Below are 24,406 nucleotides of genomic sequence, written 5' to 3' on the forward strand. Positions count from 1 at the left end.
ACTAGTCCAAGTAGAGGTTTTATTCAGATCCACAGAGCTGAAGTCTATGGAAAGTATCAAATATACATTTCCAACACACGTATTTACAAGCTGAGGAAAGTCACCATACTGTTGGCTTGGATACAAAAGTACATCATATTAACGAGATGTAAAATCAGCGCCCTCTACAGACGGTGCACGTGGTGGTCCACTGCCGATACTGAATGAGACAACAGCCCCCTGGTATTGTAGTTCTGGAACCAAACATGGAAATAACTATAGAGATTATATTGATAAGGATCAATGGAAAAGATCATCCTTAAAGGGGTTATGCACTTTCCAATATTAATGGCCTATTCTGACTCCTGCAGCTCCGGGCAATGTTTACAAGTGCTGTCCCGCCATCAGTATTAGAAAATGAAATGTACATGTAATACAAGAGAATATAGGGTAAGAACCTACTACCTGCACTGCCTAACTCAACCAATAAGCAAACAGGTGGAGGACCAAAACCTTTTATTTGAAAGACTATTTCTTTTAGGGTTATACTTGACTAAAAATATTACAAAATAAAGTTTTTCTGCCCAGGATTGCTTTCTCCCGCTGTATATTCTTCACCTGCCAATTTGGCTTTAAATTGCATTCATTACATCCAAGAAACCTATGAAGTAATATAATCAAGACTGGCGTTGCATATTTCAGTCTTAATCAAAATTGAAGTAAGATGCAACAAATTAAAAAGACATAAGGTTTTAATAGGACTTGCCACGTTTTGGTAAGTTCCATAAAAGTAAGTCGATGTCAGCTATTTGCAGGATTAGATTTACGCTATATTTTACACCTATTTTTGGTGTAAATTATAGTAAATTAGTGGATGGCCAGTAATCGTCCCCATTCTTACCACCAATGTTTTTAAAAAATGATAATGGCTGAACGAATTTTAGAAAATTACAGTTAAAAAAAAATTAGAGTAGCAAGATTTTCCTGAAAAACGCCATTCTCCAAAATTTGCAATTTATTTTCCACCAGATAATAGGGGCATGGGTCTTCACTCCTCCCATTACACTTTAAATAAGGGACTGTAGATAAAAGCCCCTAAAGACAGGAACTAGTGAACCATCTACAATCCCTTAAAAGAGTTGTCTAGCAGTAATCAGCTGATGACCTATCCTTAGAATAAGTCAGCAATTAAACATTGGCCCCAGTGTTGGAGCCCTGCCGCCTATCAGCTGTTTGACAAGGTTGTAGCGTTCACATGAGCGATGCAGATTCTTCAGTACTAACCTGGCACAGTGAAGCACATTTGTGCAGCGATTGTGCTTGGTCTTGCAGCTCATTCCATTCACCGGCATGGGACTGAGCTGCGATGAGGCCATGTGACCAATGAACATGAGGTGACATGGCTTGCCAAGCAGCACTGTTCATGCTTCAAGCAGCTGATCCGTGAGGATCGGACTCTCAGGATCACGAACTGAAAAATTCAGATGAACAGTGAAAACAAGACAGAAGATATCTCCAGCTGCCTTTCCCCAACTATGGTGTCTGGGACGTACAGAGTGTGTTCCTAGCACTCACACATTGCTATATTGCTCAGAGCAAGAATGACCTACAGGAAAACCCACATTCACTTAAAAACAAGGGCTGCAAAAGAGGAGAATTGATATCAGATATTAATAAAAATGGTAGTCTGCGTTCCATACACTGGTCAAAACCAATAGGTCATCACATTCACAGTATTGTATCAAGCGGTTGTGATCTCCAGCCACTGGTGACAATTATAAACTAAGGTTTTAACGTCCAGCACACGTTATATAAAATCTGGAAGGACTAAGTCAAGTGCCATTTTGCCGATCTGGGCACAGCTCAAGCAAAGATGGTCTCTTCTCTTCTCTTCTTTGTCAGAATGGTGCCAGGCTTATGCTGGGCATCTGGATGGTTCGCCAGCTCAGGAGGACAAGATGAAACAGGACTCTCAAGGATGGCTTGCTTAAGATCATAGAACACAGATGAGTCTTCTTTGGTGAGGAATGTGATGGCAACACCGCTCTTACCAGCTCTTCCAGTTCTACCAATACGATGGATATAGTCTGGGAAGAGGGAACAATGAGAATTTTTCAGTAATATAACACAAGCTAAATATCAGGTAGCTCATTTACTGCTATGACCATAAAGATGTGAGATATATGAGATTTAAGACAGATGCGTGAAATATATCATTACAGTGATAGAAATTATTAACAAAGCAGGAATCAACTTACCTTCAATATTTTTAGCCATATCATAGTTCACAACCATAGAGACATCCTGAATATCGATACCTCGACCAGCCACGTCTGTAGCTACCAGTATATCCTTAGCTCCAGCCTTAAGATTAGACAGAGCAAACTCTCTCTGCTCCTGCCCTTTACCACCATGGAGTGTACAAGCATTGTACTGTGGAAAGAGAAGCAAATGTGTAAGACAGGAATATTAAGACGTCACTTACTGCCTCTGGATTTTAATGAAGTGTGTTGACTAAAGGACATGGTGAAAGGCCATACAAAACCTTACTAGGACACAAACAGGAGGCTTTTACATGGTGCAGATCTGCAATGTTCCTAGCACTGGGGAACTTGTAAGCAGTCAAATATTAAGTTGTAGTGAAAGTGAGTTTATGGGATTCACAGTAGAGGTGGAATCAATCAAATGATTAGAGATGAGCAAACAGTGAAATAGTCGAGATTCGATATTCGTTTGGAGTAGAGCCTCAATATTCGACTACTCGATTGAATATTGAATCCCATTATAGTCTATGGGAAAAAAATGCTCGTTTCAGGGGAAACCACTATTCGACTACAGGAGAGTCACCAAGTCCACGAGTAGCAGGAGGAGAGTGTTTAGGAGGAGTTTATGGGGTCCGTGCGCTTTAACTGCACAGCACTTGCAGCTGCGCTGATAAAAAGTAAGCTCCCTCGTGACAGCAAGCTGCCAGCTCTCCCGACTAGCAAAGACGAGCCTGCGGCAAATCAACGCTGGTTCTGCAGCACGCTCATCCTTGCTAGTCGGGAGAGCTGGCAGCTTGCAGTTACGAGGCAGCTGACTTTTTTGTCATAGGAATGCATTGACCAGCGTTCATTGGCCAGTGTACAGCATTCGGCCAATCAACGCAGGTTCTGCCGGAGGCTTGTCTGTGAGGAGGCGGAGTCTATGATCGGACCACAATGGAGACTGCGGAGGTCCGATCTTAGACTCCACCTCCTCACAGACGAGCCTCCGGCAGAACCAGTGTTGATTGGCCAAATGCTGTACACTGGCCAATCAACGCTGGTCAATGCATTCCTATGACAAAAAAGTCAGCTGCCTCGTAACTGCAAGCTGCCAGCTCTCCCAACTAGCAAGGACGAGCCTGCTGCAGAACCAGCGTTGATTTGCCGAATGCTATACACTGTATAGCATTCAGCCAATCAACGCTGTTTCTGAATCGAATATTTACAGCGAATAGCTAGTAGTATTCGATCGAGTACGAATATTGCGAATACCGTAGCATTCGATCGAATACCTACTCGATCGTATACTGTTCACTCATCTCTAAAAATGATCAATAAAAACACACAGCAGGACACGTACCCCCATCTTCTCAAGTGACTTGGCAAGAACATCACAACCCTTCTTCTGGTTGACAAAGATAATAATTGGTGGATCAAAGCCTTTCTCCAGAATGGCAAGCAGTTTCTTCCTGTAGGATGGGAGTCAAGCAAACACATATTAGTTGAAAAACACAGTATAACAAAACCCACAAACTTACATGTTACACACAACAAAAATATAATGGGGGAAAAGAACGTACCTCTTCTCTCCCTCAGACATGAGGAACACCTTCTGTTCAACTCTTTCATGAGGTTTACCAGCAGAGCCAATATATACCACTGCTGGACGTCGGAGATAGCTCCTGGCCAGTCTCTCCACAGCCGGAGGCATGGTCGCTGTAAACATGACAGTCTAATAAGGAAAAAAAGGAGTGAATTTAATCAGAGGTCACACACACCTGAAAGAAAGCTGGCGATTGTAAGGTCCACACACTTACTTGTCTATACTTGTGCTTTCCAGACTCAAAGTTGGCAATCATTTTCTCTGGGTCTTCTGCCTCATCTGTATCAGGCTTCTGGTTGGTGACTGGCATGTGCTCTAAAATCTTCTGGACATCAGGTTCAAAACCCATGTCAATCATGCGGTCAGCTTCATCCAGTACCACATATGTGCATCGACTCAATACTAGGTAGCGGTTTTCTAGCACATCAATCAGACGTCCAGGGGTGGCGATCACAATCTTTAGAAAAGAGAAGGAAAGCATGAGATTAGGAAGAGACCACAAATGACTGTAGGCTTGCCAAGATTAAATAGGGGAAGCTAAAGTTATGAGACTGCCCCTCTTGTTCTTTTAAGATGGAGTCCAGAATCAATACTCAGCACCCTTGAACTCCGATCTGGGGTGTATTGCAGGTAATCTTGGCACATGTTTCAAAACTTTCTTGGATGTGACTCTTTAAAACGTATACAACCTGTTTCTTAAAACATAGATTTACTACTGAAAATCTGCCAAAATTCTGGTGCAATCTGCGTAAAAAAACTGGGGTACATGCACTACACCATATTTATTACTTACAAAAAATAGAAGAATAGGCGCAACCTCTAATAATATACAAGAAGTGCCAGTTCCAAGAGCTCAAACACACACAAATACTCCAACATCCATAAGGTATTAAAACTACAAACTTTATGACACAAGTACACAGTTTAGTGCTCTATTTTTTGTTGGACCACTTGTCTAAGACACTTTCTGTCTTATCCAATAGAAGGTGGGGGATTACTGAGGAATGCTTAAGAGGCAGCACACTGTGCACCAAAAATGTGCCAAAATTGTGGTGCTTTTGTGTTGGAAACTAAGCCAACTAATAGATTGTGAGCAGGTAGACTAGATACTCAGAATGATTTCAGGCAATTCAGACTGTGAACCCTCTTAGGGGACAGCGGGTGACAACAGTGTCTATAAAGTGCTGTGGAATGTGTGCGCACTATAAAAGACAAATAAATTAAAAAGATTGCAAACTATTTTCCAACCACACAACACATACATATAGGTTTTCCACAATTTAGTAGTAACAGAAAGACAGACTCACCTCACAACCCATTCGCAACCGGAATCCCTGGTCCTCACGAGAAATACCACCAATGACCGCGACAGTTCGAATACCCAGAGGTTTTCCAAACTTGATTGTTTCCTCCTCAATCTGCTGAGCCAATTCTCTGGTAGGAGCCAGAATAATTGCATATGGTCCCTGATCAGAATCCTCAATCCTGCAAAGTAAGATGAACTGCGGCATTTAGATACCATAAATGCCAACTTTTGTAAAGTTGTGTAATCTGGGTTATAACCAGTTACTTGTTCAATATTATATTTCAAACTACAAAGATTTTGTTAAAGGGGTTGTCTGGGATTTAATTTTTTATGGCCTAACCTTAAGATAGGCCATAAATATATGGTTGGTAGGAAGCTAACACTCAACTTCTGTAATGATCCTCTGTACAGAGCCACGTCGGGTGCCCATCCAGTACACAATACAGGGCTGGAAGTAGAAGGCTCCGGGTGCCGTATAGAGGCCCAGCGCCTTTACTGCAGCTTTGCTCCTATTAACAGTAAAGGCGCCAAAGTGGATGAAGTTTTCTACTTCCGGCCCCGTATTGTGTAGAGGATGGACGCATCTGTACAGAGGATCAGTCCAGGGGAGGGGTGTCAGACCTCTACAGATATATTAAAAAAAGAAAGAAAAAGAAAGTCTGGACAACCCCTTTAATATGCCATAAAATGAAAACATTTTGAGAAATAGATATTACCAACCTGTCAATCTTGGGCAGAGTTGTGATCCAGACCAACAGGGGAATGAGGAAGGCAGCAGTTTTACCACTACCAGTCTCAGCCACACCAATGATGTCACGATTCTGTAGTCCAATAGGAATGGCTTGTCTCTGAATAGGTGTGGGCTCCTGTTTAAAAAAAAAATAAAAAAAAAAAAAAATAAAAAGTGAGGATACTTAAGGATGTCAGTGTCTAAAGGATTCACACATTGAAGTTTTCATGGACCTTGTTGGTAAAGGTTTGCACAAAATGTTAATGGAAAATTATGAAATATTACAAAGCAGTATGAAGACTGCAACTGACTTTAAAGCAGTTGTGCAGGACTTCGAAAACATGGATGTTTTCTTCTACTTAGGAAGTGACCTCACTTCACTTATCAAATGGCAATGTCACATCTCCGTCCCAATAAAATGAATGGGACTGAGCTGCAGCATGGGCATAAGTCCAATGAACATAATGTCACTTCCTGAGAGGAAGAAAGCATACATGTTTTCAAAGTCCTGCACAACCGCTTTAATAATAAATAAAAAAAACATCAAAACCCTATATTAAAACTAGTCCCCTGGCAGCAATCCATGTATATATAGATTCTCAGCATAACCTCCCACTAACAGGTAATTTTGTTGAAATTTGTATTTTCTAAATGTGTGCAGCCCAAAGCTTTCTAATCTACTGCTTCACTGAAACTGGGATAAACCAACAGCCCCATTCGTGAAATCAGTAGGTGCCCCTGCCTATAGGTCGGAATTGTTTTCGTAACTCCTGACCCTGTGGATGGGAAAACAAGCTGCACATTCCCATTCTGGACCATGTACGGCCACTTTAAGTGTTTTCCCTTCAAATTAACTTAAACATTTAGAATAAAACATACACATGATCGAAACACACCTTGTATCCACACTTGTCAATAACTTCCAGGATATGAGGTGGTAAGGAGGAATCAATCCAGGAGCGGATGGGGTTGGGGATTTTGCCTCCCTTGGTGGTGATGCTGTAATCCTCTCTGAAGATACGCCAGTCTCTGTCTGTCATTTCATCAAGCTTCTTCTGTGACCAGTGTCTATCGTCCCAGCGCTGCTTAGCTTCCTTCTTCCTCAGCTTGCGCAGCCGCACCCTGTTAATGTGCAACATGCACTATTATTCCAGGTGTTCAGGTTAGAGTCTTTACTTACATATTGCATATGTTACAATAGCTAGAGCAAAAGCAGAAAGTACAATATAGTCCCTTAAAGGAGTTGTACCATCAATACAATAAGTAGTTACAAAATGCATTTTAAACTCACTTTGTAAAATGGCTTTATTTGGGTTTCTCTGGGTAGAATTACATTTATCTTCTTGTAATAGCAGCCCCTAGTGATCAAAGTGTACAGCTCTGTGCATGTCATTCTAGGGAGCCTCTTTTAGATGTGCAAGACCATTTAAATACAAGATAGATTCTGCTGTAATCTCAGTGAAAAAAAAGTCTGTCTAGTCTTTCTAATGCTGTGACCCCGCAATACAGTTCCTCATGTTGCGGTGACCCCAAACCAAAAAATTATTTAGGTGGCTACTTCAAAAGTGTAATTTTGCTATAGCTATGATTCGGAATAATCTTTAGTACGCCCCCCCCCCCCCCCACAGTATTATATGCTCCTCAGTACGCCCCCCCCCCACTGTACTTTATGCTTCCCAGTACGCCCTCCAGCCCACTGTATTATATACTAAGTATCACCCCCCCCCACACACTGTATTATATGCTCCTCAGTACCACTACCCCCCACTGTATTATATGCTCCTCAATACCCCCCCACCACACACACACTGTATTATATACTCCTCAGTACCAACTCCCTCACTATACTATATGCTCCTCAGTACAACACGCACACTCTATCATGCTTACCCATGAAGAGCTGCTGCCGCATGTACTCCTCCTTCAGACTGCAGGAGCAATGACGTCATGGCGCCTGCGTTGGGGCAGAGGTCACTCTCTGTAGTCAGTGTAGGCCGCGGTCGTGCTGCATAAATTGACAGCTTTCAGTTGTATGTGCAGACACATACAACTGAAAGCAGAGATCCGCTCACTAACTGGGAAACGGATTCCGTTAGTGAGCGATCAGGCGAAAGCGCGGGCCACATGCAGCGGGCCGGATAAATGTCCTCGGCGGGCCGCATGTGGCCCGCGGGCCATAGTTTGAGGATCCCTGGACTAAAGCCATCAGAAATATGTATTTTCCGATGGCTTTAGGTGACCCCTGTGTTTTGGTCGTTCGACTCCGCCGGGGTCGCGACCCACAGGTTGAGAACCGCTGGTTTAAAGGCTAAACATACCGCAATAAAGAAAAAAAAGCTATCAGTTAACCCCATCACTGGTTGCAATGCTTCCTCAATCTTTCTCATCTCTCCTTTATCTTAAACTGGTGACCAGATCATCTAAAATGTTCATTTTGAGCAGCAGAGGGCACTATCACCTGCAGATAGCTGCAATGTACACTCACCAGCCACTTTATTAGGTACACCTGTCCAACTGCTCGTTAACACTTAATTTCTAATCAGCCAATCACATGGCGGCAACTCAGTGCATTTAGGCATGTAGACATGGTCAAGACAATCTCCTGCAGTTCAAACCGAGCATCAGTATGGGGAAGAAAGGTGATTTGAGTGCCTTTGAACGTGGCATGGTTGTTGGTGCCAGAAGGGCTGGTCTGAGTATTTCAGAAACTGCTGATCTACTGGGATTTTCACGCACAACCATCTCTAGGGTTTACAGAGAATGGTCCGAAAAAGAAAAAACATCCAGTGAGCGGCAGTTCTGTGGGCGGAAATGCGTTGTTGATGCCAGAGGTCAGAGGAGAATGGCCAGACTGGTTCGAGCTGATAGAAAGGCAACAGTGACTCAAATAGCCACCCGTTACAACCAAGGTAGCCAGAAGAGCATCTCTGAACGCACAGTACGTCCAACTTTGAGGCAGATGGGCTACAGCAGCAGAAGACCACACCGGGTGCCACTCCTTTCAGCTAAGAACAGGAAACTGAGGCTACAATTTGCACAAGCTCATCGAAATTGGACAATTGAAGATTGGAAAAACGTTGCCTGGTCTGATGAGTCTCGATTTCTGCTGCGACATTCGGATGGTAGGGTCAGAATTTGGCGTCAACAACATGAAAGCATGGATCCATCCTGCCTTGTATCAACGGTTCAGGCTGGTGGTGGTGGTGTCATGGTGTGGGGAATATTTTCTTGGCACTCTTTGGGCCCCTTGGTTGGTACCAATTGAGCATCGTTGCAACGCCAAAGCCTACCTGAGTATTGTTGCTGACCATGTCCATCCCTTTATGACCACAATGTACCCAACATCTGATGGCTACTTTCAGCAGGATAATGCGCCATGTCATAAAGCTGGAATCATCTCAGACTGGTTTCTTGAACATGACAATGAGTTCACTGTACTCCAATGGTCTCCACAGTCACCAGATCTCAATCCAATAGAGGAGCATCTTTGGGATGTGGTGGAACGGGAGATTCGCATCATGGATGTGAAGCCGACAAATCTGCGGCAACTGTGTGATGCCATCATGTCAATATGGACCAAAATCTCTGAGGAATGCTTCCAGCACCTTGTTGAATCTATGCCACGAAGAATTGAGGCAGTTCTGAAGGCAAAAGGGGGTCCAACCCGTTACTAGCATGGTGTACCTAATAAAGTGGCCGGTGAGTGTATGTGTACTTTCTTTTAGAAATAATATTTTACAAAGTTCTTCTAAAATGCAGGCTGAGCGCACTTATTGCTATTTGTATTGAAGACACATTCCCTTTAAATAGGGCACCTTAGTCCTTACAGGTTCATCCATCTTACAAGTACAAATATAAACATAGGAAACAAATAAGTAAAGTGGTTCCACCGATGTCACTATTTCCAATGAATGGGCCACTGGCTGAGTGTAGCTACAACGACTGTAGTTCACACTCGCGCCCCGTGTCCAGTGTGTGCCATTCCGCCGGGTTTCCATCCTCAGCCCCAGTGAAACTGGACAAGGGACAGAAACCCAGCAGTCAGCTTTAAAACCCAGTCACTTGATTGGGTTTGTAAAGGTCACCGCCGGAGTGCGCCTGTGGCCTGTCCGCAGGAAAACAGTTTTTGTTTTTTGGCCAGACACAAAGTCCTGCTAAATTTTCTTTACCAATGGACTATATTTCCCAGATTGCCACTTACTCTTCTTGTTCCTTCTCCTCCAAGGTTCTCCTCTTTTCCATAAGGTCACCATAAAAGCGGGACTGTTCACGCTTCTGTTGTTTAAGATCTATGCCCGCAATAAAGCCACGACCAAGAAGCTGAACATGATGTCGCTCTTTATACCTGGAAGAAAGTTTATAGAAAGAAAACATGATCAAAGACTTTATAGTGCTTGATAAAAGAGAAGTTAAATGGGAATAGCCATTCCAAACAGTGATGGCAGATCACTAGGATAAGCCATGACTACTATTCATAGGGGTCTCCCCACAGGGACCCTCACTGATCCAGAGAATGAAGACAATTCTGGCCACTCGGGAATGTACTGCCAGTGTAAAGAAGAAAAAAGTGAACAGGCTGAAGTACTGAATGAGGCCAAATTCATGAGAATGAAGGACAGAATGAAAAGGCTACTTCCATCTGCTAATAATATCAGAATGATCTCACTTAATGAGCTTAGAGATTAAACCTCTAGGATTCCCACTTGAAGAACCCTTTCCATTATGTCCTTTAGTCTGATGAATTTTGCCTCAAAGCAGAGTATTACAAAGATTCAGAAATACCACTAAAGCAGAAAAAGTGCTGTACAAAACCATAAAGCATAAAACTATGTAATATGCACTGGTAAGCTTCACATACAGGGGGTTGTAGTCAATGGAGGTGTCCTCTGATGCATCCCATTCAAACACAAACTTTCTGTCATTCAAATGGCGAGTGCGTCTCCTCTTCTTTATACCTCCAAGGTAACGCTCCTACAAGATAAGAAGGATGAATTACCAACCTAGTGAATATGTTCCTTGTATTATCAGTAATTCAGTTCATTCACAACATTAAAACATAATAATCAATATGCAGAGGCTGAAGTAAGGACGAGATTGGGTGGATTTCAGGTTACCACACATATAATAATAATACATTTTATTTATATAGCGCCAACATATTCCTGCAGCGCTGTACAATTTGTAGGGTTCAAATACAGACAGAAAGATACATTACAAAGAAAGTCATTTCACACAATGGGACTGAGGGCCCTGCTCGCAAGAGCTTACAATCTATGAGGTAGAGGGGGTGACACAAGAGGTAGCAGGGGCAGTATTGCTTATGCAGAGGTCAGACACTTTTGTAATAGAGGTTACTGTCATTACACAAACATAAAACTTTATGAGTCATCACTAGTGGTGTCCTGTAACATGTGGATGGAACTTGGACATATAAAGTTAGCCTGAGATGGCATCATATCATGTGGGGAAATGTGGGAGTGGGGACAGAGGAGGGTTACATTTTGGGGATTCTAATTATAGTACGGAAGGGTTTACGTTAGAAATTGTGATAGGCCTGTCTGAAAAGATGTGTCTTTAGTTTGTGCTTGAAACTATAGAAATTGGGAGTTAATCTGATTGTCCGGGGTACAGCATTCCACAGGAGTGGTGCAACTCGGGAGAAGTCTTGTATACGAGCGTGGGAGGTTCATGATAATAGAGGATGTAAGTCTTAGGTCATTGAGTGAGCGGAGAGCACGGGTTGGGCGGTAGACAGAGATGAGGGAGGAAATGTATGGAGGTGCGGCATTATGGAGAGCCTTGTGGATGAGGGTGATAACTTTATATTTTATTCTATATTGAATAGGCAGCCAATGTAACGACTGGCACAGACCGGAGGCATCGCTGTAGCGTCTAGACTGATAGACGAGCCTGGCAGCTGCATTCAGAATAGATTGCAGAGGGGAGAGTTTAGTACAGTAGCTAGACTGTATAAAATCAGTGTTAGGCTGAGGCCCCACGTTGCAGAAACGCTGCTTTTTTTGTTGCAGATTTTGCTTCGGTTTTTTTGAGCCAAAGCCAGGAGGGGATTGAGCAGAAGGGAGAAGTATAAGAACTTCCTATATATTTCCCATTCCTTTGTAGACATTCTTGGCTTTGGCTCAAAAAACCACAGCAAAATCTGCAACAAAAAAAAGCCGGGTTTCTGCAACGTGGGGCCTCAACCTTAATTGGTTTTATTGAAAGGTGGAAGCGTTCAGGAACTGTGGTAACTCAGCCATGAAGTGCAAACCACACAAGGTGTACATAGTGCGTAAAAAAAAAAAAAAAAGTTACCAATGCTCTGCTAGCAAAATAAATGCAGAGTTCTTAACCTCCTCTGGCATTATGAGCAGCACAAATGCCAGTGTGCCAGGTGCTTCATGACATGGGTTTTCATGGCCAAGCCGCTGGATGCAAATGTTACATAACCAAACACAATGTCAAGCGTAAGATGAAGTGTAATGCAAACCAATAGAATCAGGAGCAGTGGAAACATTCTGTGGAGTTATTTTCCTGGCAGCCTGATGGACGAGTCTGGGTTTGATGCATCAGGAGAAGATTACCCATGTGGCTGCACTGTGCTAACTGTAAAGTTTGGTGCAGGAGGGTTAATGCTATGGTATTATTTTTCAGTAGTTGGCTTAGGCATCTTAGTGTAGAAAAAAGAAATCTTATCACTTCAGCATAGCAAAACAACTGTATGCTTCCAACTGCTCTTCTGAATAGATGAGCAAAAATTCCCACAGACACACTCACTTTAGGCCATGAGGTGCCTATAGGTGCCACAGAATTCTTCACTAAAAATGCTCCTTGGGTGAACACTCCTAACATGATGCTGGGTATTCAGCAGTTTAGTAATCCATGCAGTGAAAATAAAAACAGCTCAGGTAAATTCAGGGACAAACTGGTGCAGAAATGGGTCACAGAATATAATGTGCATGCATCTGATTGTACCTTTATTGCCTGGAGTTCCTTGGTCTTATCTTTTTCTTCTCTGACTTTCAGTCTTCCCTCATCATCTTCATTGCCATTATTTTCTCGTTCCATCCTCTCCCTCCGCTCTCGTCTCTCCCTTTCCTGAGGATCCTCTGCAAATTGGCAACACAGACAAGACAAATGAAACATATGAAGTTTAAGGGTTAATAGTTTATAGTATTTACTATATATATACACTAGAGATGAGTGAACAGTAAAATGTTCGAGATTCGATATTCGTTTCGAGTAGCCCCTCAATATTCGACTACTCGAATCGAATCCTATTATAGTCTATGGGGGGAAAATGCTCGTTTCAGGGGTAGGCAACGTTTGATCAAATTACACTTACCAAGTCCACGAGTGAGGGTCGGGCTGAATCCTCCGAGAAGTCTTCTCCGTGCAGCGTCCCCGCGGCGTCTTCCGGCTCTGAATTCACTCTGCCAGGCATCAGGCCTGGGCAGAGCCGACTGCGCATGCCCGCACTACAAGCGGGCATGCGCAGTCGGCTCTGCTCAGGCCCGATGCCTGGCAGAGTGAATTCAGAGCCGGAAGACGCCGCAGGGAAGCTGCACGGAGAAGACTTCTAAAGGTAGGAGAAGAACCAGCGTTGATTGGCCGACTGTATAGCATTCTGGTTCGAACTTTTACATTCGAATAGCGAGTGGTACTTGATAGAGTACGAGTATTTCGAATACCGTAGTATTCGATCGAATACCTACTCGATCGAATACTACAGTACTCGCTCATCTCTAATATACACTAGTATGTGGTTAATGGAATAATTTCTTAGGGCGGGTTCACACCTGCGCCCGATCTCCATTTTGCAGGTTTCCGTTTCCTGCCCGAGAAACTGGACAGGAGACGGAAACCGGTAGGAAGTTTTCAAACCCATTCATTAGAATGGGTTTGCAAAGTGTCCGCCTGTGAGCGTCTTCTGCCTCTCCGCGGAAAAACCGCAGTTTTTTTTTTTTTTAACCAGACACAAACTCGGACATGCAGGACTTTGTGTTCGGTTAAAAAAACAAAAACAAACGAAAAACCGGTTTCGCTGCAGAGAGCAGAAGACTCTCATGGGTGCACACTGGCGGACACAATGTTGGGTTTCCGTCTCCTGTCGGCAGAAGACGAAACCCTCAAAATGGAGATCGGGCGCCTGAGTGAACCTGCCCTTAACTGTCTGTACTTGGTATACACACCCATATACACTCCTACACAGGTAGGTAACTTACCGCAATGTATCTACAAGTAAATGCCAAGGTCCATAAAGCTGTTAATGTCTACATAACATAAATTGCCATATCCAATGCCAGTATTTATGTATTTATTTCAACACATGATTAAAAGGACTTACTACATGAAAAAAATAGGAAGGCTTTGATATCGTAACTTGGGGATTTGGCACTTGTGTTTGTATATGACACTGAGTCTTCTCTAGCAGTGACTTATCTCACAAAGCAACAATGAATCAAATATGATGAAATTCAATAACCTGATGTTTCTTTCGTGAAGAATCTACATTAAAAACTGTTGTCAGCCCAACTGATATTAATGAGTGTCACACCATTGGCGCAGTGTGGTCCCGCCTACTATGCTTGAATTTTTGCAGGAGCTGCTTGTTATCAGGAGAATGGAGGCCCTGGTTGGGGAGGACTCTCCGGTCCCCTCTGGGTTTGACAGAATCTGGCGGCCCTGGGTTATGTTTCAAGACTCCTCTGAGTTCTCCTCCTCCTTTTCATGACTTTGCTCGTCTGGTCATCCCTTTTGCCTTTCTTTTCCTCCCCTTCTGTTTCTCCTGTCCTAGTCTCTTTATATGTGGTGTCCACGTGGCCCCCTCAGGTGGTTTGTTCCCTGTTGTTTTTCTTTGGCTACTCAGGGTCCTCCTGGTAGTTTTCGTGTTCTATTCTGTATTCGCTATATTGAGGGGTTTTTTTTTTTCTGTGTTTGTTTTCTTTTGCAATATGTTTGGCCGATCGGGTTTTCCCTGTCTGGCTTTGTTCATGAGAGGCCTGCGAGCCTCGTTTTCCTTGTCCCTGTTCCCCCCTCCCCCTGTATTTGAAAATCTTTAATAAATATTGATTAAACATAATGAGTGTCACACAATTTTTTTCCCATGTTTAAGACCAGATAAAAGGCAAGATAAGTTAAGAAAGGAATAGCTGTGAGGTGGACAAAACAAACAGAATATATATGGTGGACATCTTAAGGGTTTCCTGGGGTATTGTTTCTAATAAGGAAGAGCACTGTGTAGGATTAACCTGCACGGTGGCTCAGTGACTAGCACTGTTGCTTTGAGTGCTGGAGTCCTTGGTGTCAATCCAACAAGGGCGACATCTGCAAGGAATTTGCTCTCCTTGTGTTTGCGTGAGTTTTCTTCAGGTACTCTAGTTTCCTTCCACATACCAAAAACATACTGATAGGTGCTTGGGATGAGAGCCTGTATGGCAGCCACTAACTCCCCTACTCAACAAATCTCCCAGTGCTTTGAGTCCACATGAGAAAAGGTTCATACAAATGTTATAACATTGACAGAATTTGCACAATTCTAGGGGAGCAGCACACGGTGGTGTTTCATCTGTGAAACACAGTCTGTGTGTCAGCCAGATTTACCGGCTTGAACTTAGTGCTGGGAGGAGTGGGACTTCTAGCAGAATAGTTATCTATGGTCCTAAGACTCCCTGCTTCCTACCGACATACTATCCTGTATCTTAATTGATGTGGGACAGTATGTAGCTGGGAGGCAGGGACTCCTAGCATCATAGATGACCGATTCTGCTAGGAGTCCCACTCCCAGTACGAAGTTTAAGCTGATAAATACAGGTGAAACACGGTTGTGTGCTGCTCCTTTAAGTGTCAGTTTCTCTAAGACACAAATCTACTACTATTACTACTGGCATTTTCTATTTAATCAGGTGTACTATAAATCTGTGGTGGCACATCTAATGTTTATTTCTCGCCATATTGTACATGACAATATAAAATAGACAGAAATTAAATTACCCATCATCCTCCTTCCAAGATCCTGAAACTGCTTCCTTTTTTTCCTTTCGTCTTCTATTAGCTTCTGTCGTTCTTCCACCTCCATTTGCCTGCGTTTCAGAGCCTCAGCCTCCCGTTCTGCTTTGGAAAGGAATTTTGGCTAAACCACAGAGAAATCAGACATGCATTAGTTACTAAAACGGGCAATTGTTAAAGAAACTAAATGAATAAATTCATCCATGGCACCTGTTAAAGGAATATGCCATCAATGGCTGCCAAGATGAGAATAACTGCTCCCAGTCCAAGTCACTAGGGCAAAACTATGGAACAGACGACACAGTGTTGATTTATCTCCATGACTCTGTCTGAGGAGAATGGGAACAACGAAAACAGCGTAGCACAGCTGAGCTGCACAGTTTGCATAGCTACTTGTCCTGGGTTATTGCAGATGGACACGGGGAAGCTGGATGACCCCTGGGGGATATAACTCAAATTGGTGTTCAACCTCTTGCGTTGCTCGGCACCCTGCCAACTTCCCCAATCTCACAGGTAATTAATTACCAGTACTATGGGGGCTGGCTGACTATAGTAAAGCCAACTCCCGAAGCATAGGTTATTACCTGTGAGATTAATGGAGGAGGGGGCGGAGTAACCTGGGGAAAGGGGGGGTGTTGTGGTTGGAAGCCCAGGTCCATCATCAGCAGTAACCTGGGACAGGTAAGTAAATTACCAATCCCCAGACAACCACTTTAAATTCCACCTTAGGGGTCTGGACTTAGAAACAGTTAGGCTGCGTTCACACAGATATTTTTGGTCAGGAATCTGACCAGGAAACTGACTCAAATTCCTCCTCCTAAAAAACGCTAGGACTGTATGGTGAGGCGTTTTTTGGAGGAGGAATTTGAGTCAGTTTCCTGACCAAAAAACTCTGTGTGAATGCAGCCTTATTCCCATTTCAACAGTTATTTTCGGAGATTGGAATAACCCTTGAAATGCCTGCCAGCTCATATACTGCACTATGTCTCGGATTCTAGGATTAGAGAAATAAGGCTAGTTTATTCTTCTCTCCGTACTGAGTACTCTGTGATTTGTATATAGTTTTACAGCTCGACTCTAAAGTTAAAAAAAAAAAACTAAGACGCAATAGCACTAAGAACTTGTGGACAGATATGGGGATGTTTTCGGGAGAAAGCAGTGTTTTTACCTAAACAAGCCCTTCACGTCATTTCATGATAGATTTCAAAAGAATCACTTGCTCTAAGAATACCACCTACCTTAGATTCTGCTTCTTCTTCCTTTTTCTTCTTTGCCAAAAGCTCTTCCAAAGACAGAGGCTGCGCCTGAGAGAAATGCACAAGTATTGAGCCTCCATGTGCCAGGCAAAAAGCAACAAAACCAATCTGGGCACACAAACTTGGGAACTTAAGAACTATTTAACCCTTTCCCAACATCAACCATAATAGTACGGTGGATGCAAGGTCTTTAAATACGGTGGACGCCCTAAAGCAGAGCAACCGTCATGTCTCAGCTGTATTACATAGCAGAGACCTGGCACTAATGCCCACAATCAGAGTTCACCCTGATGCCTAGGATACCAGGCAACGGTATCTATTGAGGCTTGCCTGTGGCAACACCAAGAATTTTTTTTTTCCTCAAAGTTTTGGATTTTTAAGGTGTTAAAATGTGACAAAAACTATTAGTTTGTATCATCTAATCATACTGATACACAGAATACAGGTAACGGGTCATTTTAGCTGCATAGTGATCATCGTAAAAAACTAAGCCCATAAGAAAGTTACAATTTTTTTAAAAAAAATTATACCCCATTCTGAATTTTTTTTTTCTGAAAAAAGTATGGCTCTCTGAACAGAAAATAAATTAAGGCTTTTGGAAGGAAAGATTTATAAAAACAAAAATTGAAAAATGGCTGCAGCAGGAATGGGATTCACAAGTTTTCCATCCAAATAAATTTGATGACCTATCCTTAGCACTAGTCAACTGGGGGTCCAACTTTTCAGCAACCATTGCCAATCAGCCATTTGAAATGGAAGCAGTGCAAGTACCTCGATCTCTTCAGTCGCAGTCCATCACAGCTGTGAGTGGTAAAGTTTCCCCCATTCACTTCAATTTGGAAACTAATACTGTGAACTAATACTAGTGATTATGACAATGTATTGCAAGTGCAACCTCTTACATCATCTGATCGGTGAAGGCACCAAGAGTTGCATTGACCGTCTATCCCAAGGGTAGGTATCCTTTTTAATAATCTGGGGAAAAACCTTTAAGGCCTTGTTCACACACTGATCAAATTTTTTTTAAAATGCATTTTTTTCCAGATTTGCACTGCAGAAATATGACATGACCGCATTGTGTGAGCACAATCCAAAGACTAGCATAGATAAAACAGATATTGTAACGGATGATCTCAGGATTTACCTTGGGTTTCTTGTCCTGTGCATCTTCTTCAGATTCCTTCTTAATTTCTTTTTTCACCTTTATTTCTTTAGAGCGGCTGGGTGATGGACTTCTACAAACAAGAAGAAATTAGGCATTACAAATGAGAGTGGCCTAAGAAATGAGGTTTTAGCACATAGCCACAGGACCACAGATTGAGTGGTTTTGGGCTAGAACACACAAGTCAACATACAAATTGTACCTGGATCTTTTTTTGTCTTTGTCACGACGGTGGCTATCCTTCTCTCTGCCGCCATCTTTCTTTCTATCTTTTTGCCTTCTATCCCTTAAAAATAAAATTAGCTGCAATATAAATGATCTAGAAAAAGCCATAGTAAGCTCCAGAACATTTAAAACAATGCAAAATGAAAAATCTTCTTCCATCGACAATACACTAAAATCCAGTAAAGGAATGGCAGTTCTAAGCATTTCAAATAAAAATATTGTGCAGAAACATTAATAGAAGCAGTGAACATCTGGACCTACCTCTCATTGGATTTAGACCGAGAACGGGAACGGCTGCGAGATCGCCTCCTTTCCCTGGAACGATGCCTCTTCCGGTCCTTCGATGGAGAAGATTTCCTATCACGGTCTCTCTCACCGGACCGAGACCTGGATCGCTTGCGGTCCTTCGATGGAGACCCATCACGGTCACGTTTGTCTGTTAGCTCCCCGGCCATCTAAATCCCACAAATGCATTAAAAATATTAATATGGAAATCCATCTTTTATTGTCAAGCAAGTGCAAGTGTGGTCACATACTGTGTTTATTGAACTGATGGAGGTCAAGAGTGTACTTTGGCATTTGCCACGGTCTGTATACCATTCAAGTTTTCTTTTTTCAGTACGCTATCATGTTTCATACATGGACATACAGTTTTGTTTTTTTTAAACATTTAAGTCTATAATTAATGGATGTTCCCGTAAGCCTACATAGTGGCATCCATAGGCTATATAGGTATAGGTATATATCAGGAAGACCTGAAAGAGACCTAACAGCTACACTGTCACAGCATAAATGAATCTTCTAGCTAATGCAGCTTTCCGCTTCTCACAGACCATCAGCTACACTACCACAGGGACATGTTAATGATCATTAAGACCTGTATAACTTACCAAAAATTACTGTTAGAGAGGACCTTTCACCACCTCCACCAATTCCAGTCCCAACTCCATCTGCTAATAGTCACTGTTCCCTTGATTCTGCCACAGTTGGAATTTTCACACACACACACACTGCTCCCGAGCAAAATCACAGGTAGTTTTGATGGCTGATATGCTATTTAATTTCAGTAATGTCAGGTGGGCGGTGTCAGATAGGGGTTGTGACTCAGAGCGCCAATCAGAGGCAGCCAGTGTCAGAGCTCAGAAACACACCCCTTGTCTGCTCCTGCCTGACACCGCCCTCCTGACAGTACAGAGCCTAAAAAGCATATGAGACACCAAAGATAGCAGCACTGATTGCTCAGGAATAGTGGGGACTACAGAAAAAAATCCAACGGTGCAAGAATCAGTGAAGCTGCCCCTATAAACTAATGTGAAGAGCTGGACTTGGAGCTGGTGAAAGGTTCTTTTTAACAGGTTTTTCTAGAGACTAGTTTTCTTACTTCCTGCCCAGATATGTGTTTGTTTTTTCTTCAGGCTTGTTCCGATAGCAGGAAACAGGATAGGAACCAGCACCTGGCCCCCACCTATCAATGTTCAATGGTATTTTATGTATATGGGGATGGCTGACTATCACTGCAATAGTAAAAACAGCCCCGCATAAGCAAATTATCACTGAACATGGAAAGCAGGGAGGGGGTTTCAGGTGTTGGTTCTGATCACATGACCTGGTGTCAGAATCAGCCAGGAAGCCAGACGTTCAACACATAAAGAATCTGTTCAGGAAGAAAAAACATTGCGGAAACGCAGCTTTTTTTGTTGCGGTTTTTTTGAGCCAAAGCCAAGAATGGCTACAAATGGAATTGGAAATATATAGGATGTCTTTTTACTTCTAACTTCTGCTCAATCTAGTCCTGGTTTCGGCTCAAAAAAACGCAATAAAATCTGCAACAAAAAAAGCTGCATTTCCGCAAGGTGGGGCCCTGGCCTAAAGAGGATCTTTCACGTTCTCAGGGCACATGCGGTGTAATGCACCGCTAGAATTCTGATACTGGCTGCCTCCGGAGCTCTGAATCACAACCCCTGCCTAACATTACAGAGCATAAATTGCACATCAGGCATCAATAGTAACTGTGCATGTTACTCAGGAATGGTGGAGACTACAGAGAGAATTCCAACAATGGAGCAGCGCCTTCTGAAGGTCTTCTTTATGTCTGTCCAGAACCACACATTACCAATGTGATGATATTACAGTTTCAGGTAGCGATCAGAACAACATCATGGAGAATTTCCTTCTGGTGAGTTGAAGTTAGTAACAAACAAACTTGTACTACTCATAATATGGAGAAATTGGAACTGACAACATGTTCCATGAGAATTGCTCCCCAGGATTGGTAAGGATGGATAAACTGCAGATTTCTTATCCCAGGAACTCTACAGTGCCAAAAATTGTGGCTTTTTCACTTGCAGATTTCATTGTGTTGAATTTGCTGCAGATTTTATCTTATGCATTTCAAATGGCGAAAATTCACAACAGACACAGCACAGACCTTATACCCACACACACAACGCCAATTTCTATACAGATTTTTGACAGACTGTAGATAGAAGTAAGAAGAATCTGATTCTCATTCTGATACAACAGGAAGTGCTGTGGATCTTCAACCTGCAACTCAGTGGTAACAAATCTGCAGGGTGGATGTAGCCTAATGCTACAGACTTTCATAGCACTGCCCATGTGTATTACATGACTGATCAGAAGCGGCAACAAGTGTATCGGGCAGCTGCTTATCTCCATCTACACAGTAACAAGCAGTTGTGCCCAATGTCAACATGTCTCTGGCCATCAGCTTGCAGGTCATGTATGGGCGAATCGGCTCCAGTCTACACATACAGATATACTCTATTTATATACACATACAGATATACTCTCTCTCTATATACACACAAATACATAAACACATGTGTACTATATATAATATACATACACATACTTTATCTATATACACAAACATACACATATATACACACATTATTTATATTCACACGTTACTGATTTCCTATGGCTCTGCCTACACTAATTGACTATCGCCATGTTCAATTGCACAGAAATCCCCGAGGTGTCTGAAGACATACATGAGCACGGCCGTACAGGTACCGCTGCGGCTTGTAGCCTCTCACCTCCGTATCCCGGTAGTCTGCTCACTTCAAACGTTAGTTCTCCGTTCTCACTAAGCCGCCATGATTCTCTCACTGCCAAGCTGCATGCTGGGAAGACCGGAAGTAAGGTGCGTAATACATAAGAGAATACTGGGGAGAAGACTACATTTCCCGGCATGCATTGCTGTGGTCTAGCTACGTCTCGGGCAGCGATTCCTGTATGAGTGAGCTGAGGTGTTTGCGCCCCCTGGTGTCTCGGCAGGCTTCTGCAACGTGTTTTTACAGAAGAAGGTGCAAACTTATTTCTGTTAGTGACAGGAAGCTATTGCTGACCATTAGGTGTATTGTACATTGAGAGCCATGGAGTTTGTCTCCTCTCCACAGAATTAGTGAAAAGTGTCTGATGTGTAGGGTCTGACGACAGATGCGATTACAATGGAGTTGCTCCTGGTAAGTCCTCCCTCCAGCAACTCCAATCTAGTCACCTCACTACAGGAGCAGCTAGAGTGGAGTTATATAAGGAGGATCCATAACTGACCAAGAGGGACATTATATATATATATATATATATATATATATATATATATATATATATATATATATATATAGCAGTGTAATTAAAATACAAGTAATTAAAATAGTATTTAAAATACATGATGGCCATAATATAACCTCAGGTGTTTGGAGTCGTGTGCAGTCTGACCCAATGGACGGAATTGCCTGACAATTTGTATGTGTGCTAATCAAGGCATGGGGAAACGGACGGCATGGAAAAAACAAAACCTAAAAATGATCACCAACTGCTTCCTCGTGACAATGAAACCCGCATGACATTTGCATTAATGTTTCTGGCCAGAGTGGAAGTGGATACCAATTGGCCATGGAATATCCTGTGGAGCGACGAAGCGCATTTTTACCTGAATGGAACGGTCAACACACAGAACTGTCGCATATGGGCCACCGAAAACCCACGTGCGCTCGAGGGGGTTCCACTGCATTCACCCAAGGTGACCGTTTGGTGTGGGTTTACCTCATCGTTCATGATCGGACCGTTCTTTTTCGAAGATTTGGGCCCAACTGGGGTTGCCACCTGTTCCGTCACAGCAGCGAGGTACCGGACAATGCTGGAAACAGTGGTCGTTCATCAACTCCAACAGCGGCAGTGTCTGCAGACGATCACCTTCATGCAGGATGGAGCCCCTCCTCACATCGCAAATCCTGTGAAGAACGCTCTTCGTGCACATTTTCCCAATTACATGATTTTGAGCCACTCATTCCCTACAGCGTGGCTACCGCGCTCTCCGGATCTCACACCTTGTGATTTCTGGTTGTGGGGACACTTGAAGGAGCGTGTTTATCGGGGGAATGTCGAAACCCTGCCTGACCTCAAAGACCGCATCACGTTGGAAGTGCGCAGCATCTCACCAGAGACATTACACGCAAGCGTCGAGCACGTTCTGCATAGGATGACCATGCTCACCATGCATGATGGCGGCCACATTCAACAGTCATGCTAGTCGGTGGTCCAAATGGGATATCCCAAGTATCGACAGACGGGTTTTGCGCTGCGCGCTCACAGTACAGCGCCACATTATCCCCTGGTGGGGAGTTTTCGTATTAAATTATTTAAAAAAAAAAAAAAAATTCATGCCGTCCATTTCCCCATGCCTTGATTAGCACACATACAAATTTTCAGGCAATTCCGTCCATTGGGTCAGCCTGTACATGACTCCAAACACCTGAGGTTATTTTATGGCCACCCTGTACTTGTCAGGTATTTGTATTTTGTAATTAAAGTACTTTTTTTATTCAGTATTTTGTATTTGTAATTAAAACACTTTTAGGAAGTATTGTATGTATTTTAATGACTCTCTACATTCAAAACAAATGTTGTAATTTAAATAACCCACCTCACCGCGCTTAAAAAAACCCCAACAGTGCGAGTCACGTCATCACTCTCGTTTCTCGTGCGAGGTGCGACGAGAGGAGGGAAAATTCCAGCGCGTTCCAGCAACGCAAGTTAACCTTTTAGTGAAGTGTGATTTATTTTTAGTTTTTAATCATCACTAGAAATGAGCGAACAGTGTTCTATCGAACTCATGTTCGATCGGATATTAGGCTGTTCGGCATGTTCGAATCGAATCGAACACCGCGTGGTAAAGTGCGCCATTACTCGATTCCCCTCCTGGGACAGGAACTACGACACCGGTGACGTTGAAAAAAGTAGGAAAAACCCATTGGCTGCCGAAAACATGTGACCTCTAATTTAAAAGAACAGCGCCGCCCAGGTTCGCTTCATTCTGAGCTTGCAATTCACCGGGGACGGAGGTTTCCGTCCAGTTAGCTAGGGCTTAGATTCTGGGTAGGCAGGGACAGGCTAGGATAGGAAGGAGAAGACAACCAACAGCTCTTATAAGAGCTAAATTCCAGGGAGAAGCTTGTCAGTGTAACGTGGCACTGACGGGCTCAATCGCCGCAACCCAGCTTTCCCAGGATCCTGAATGGAATACACTGACAATGTATTCCCGTATACCCCATATATACACCCCAAATCCCCGTTCCAACGGTGTGCCCCCCCACCTTCACCTCAGAAATACCCTGCAAGTCCCCTAGCAATAGAATTGGGGCTATATACACCCACTATTTTTGCTGCTGCCATATAGTGCCATTGTCTGACTGGGAATGCAAAGAATATATTGGGGTTACAAATACACTCAAGTCCTGCCACTGACATATAGTGCCAGTTTTTGACTGGGAATACCTGGCCGACACCAGCTCTGCCCTCTCCGATCCCTCTGTGCTCTACAGCCTACACTTATTTTCTCATCCTTTTTTCTGCACTGCACATCTCTT

General features: G+C 43.1%; 1 protein-coding gene across 1 annotated transcript; it reads right to left on the reverse strand.

Annotated features, from left to right (window-relative positions):
• Nucleotides 1-5: 5 nt before the first annotated feature.
• Nucleotides 6-21,669, reverse strand: DDX23 (DEAD-box helicase 23). Its single transcript, XM_075265505.1, has 17 exons — nucleotides 21,575-21,669; nucleotides 18,777-18,970; nucleotides 18,493-18,576; nucleotides 18,273-18,363; nucleotides 17,111-17,176; nucleotides 15,858-15,996; nucleotides 12,840-12,973; nucleotides 10,723-10,835; nucleotides 10,066-10,209; nucleotides 6,761-6,986; nucleotides 5,855-6,000; nucleotides 5,136-5,313; nucleotides 4,043-4,285; nucleotides 3,806-3,957; nucleotides 3,586-3,694; nucleotides 2,238-2,412; nucleotides 6-2,066 (listed from the first exon to the last, which is right to left on the reverse strand). The coding sequence occupies exons 2-17, from the start codon at nucleotides 18,968-18,970 to the stop codon at nucleotides 1,843-1,845; spliced, it is 2,418 nt and encodes an 805-aa protein (XP_075121606.1). The 5' UTR covers nucleotides 21,575-21,669; the 3' UTR covers nucleotides 6-1,842.
• Between the last annotated feature and the right edge of the window lie 2,737 nt (nucleotides 21,670-24,406).

This window comes from Leptodactylus fuscus, chromosome 2 (assembly GCF_031893055.1).
Source record: "Leptodactylus fuscus isolate aLepFus1 chromosome 2, aLepFus1.hap2, whole genome shotgun sequence".
NCBI lineage: Eukaryota > Metazoa > Chordata > Amphibia > Anura > Leptodactylidae > Leptodactylus > Leptodactylus fuscus.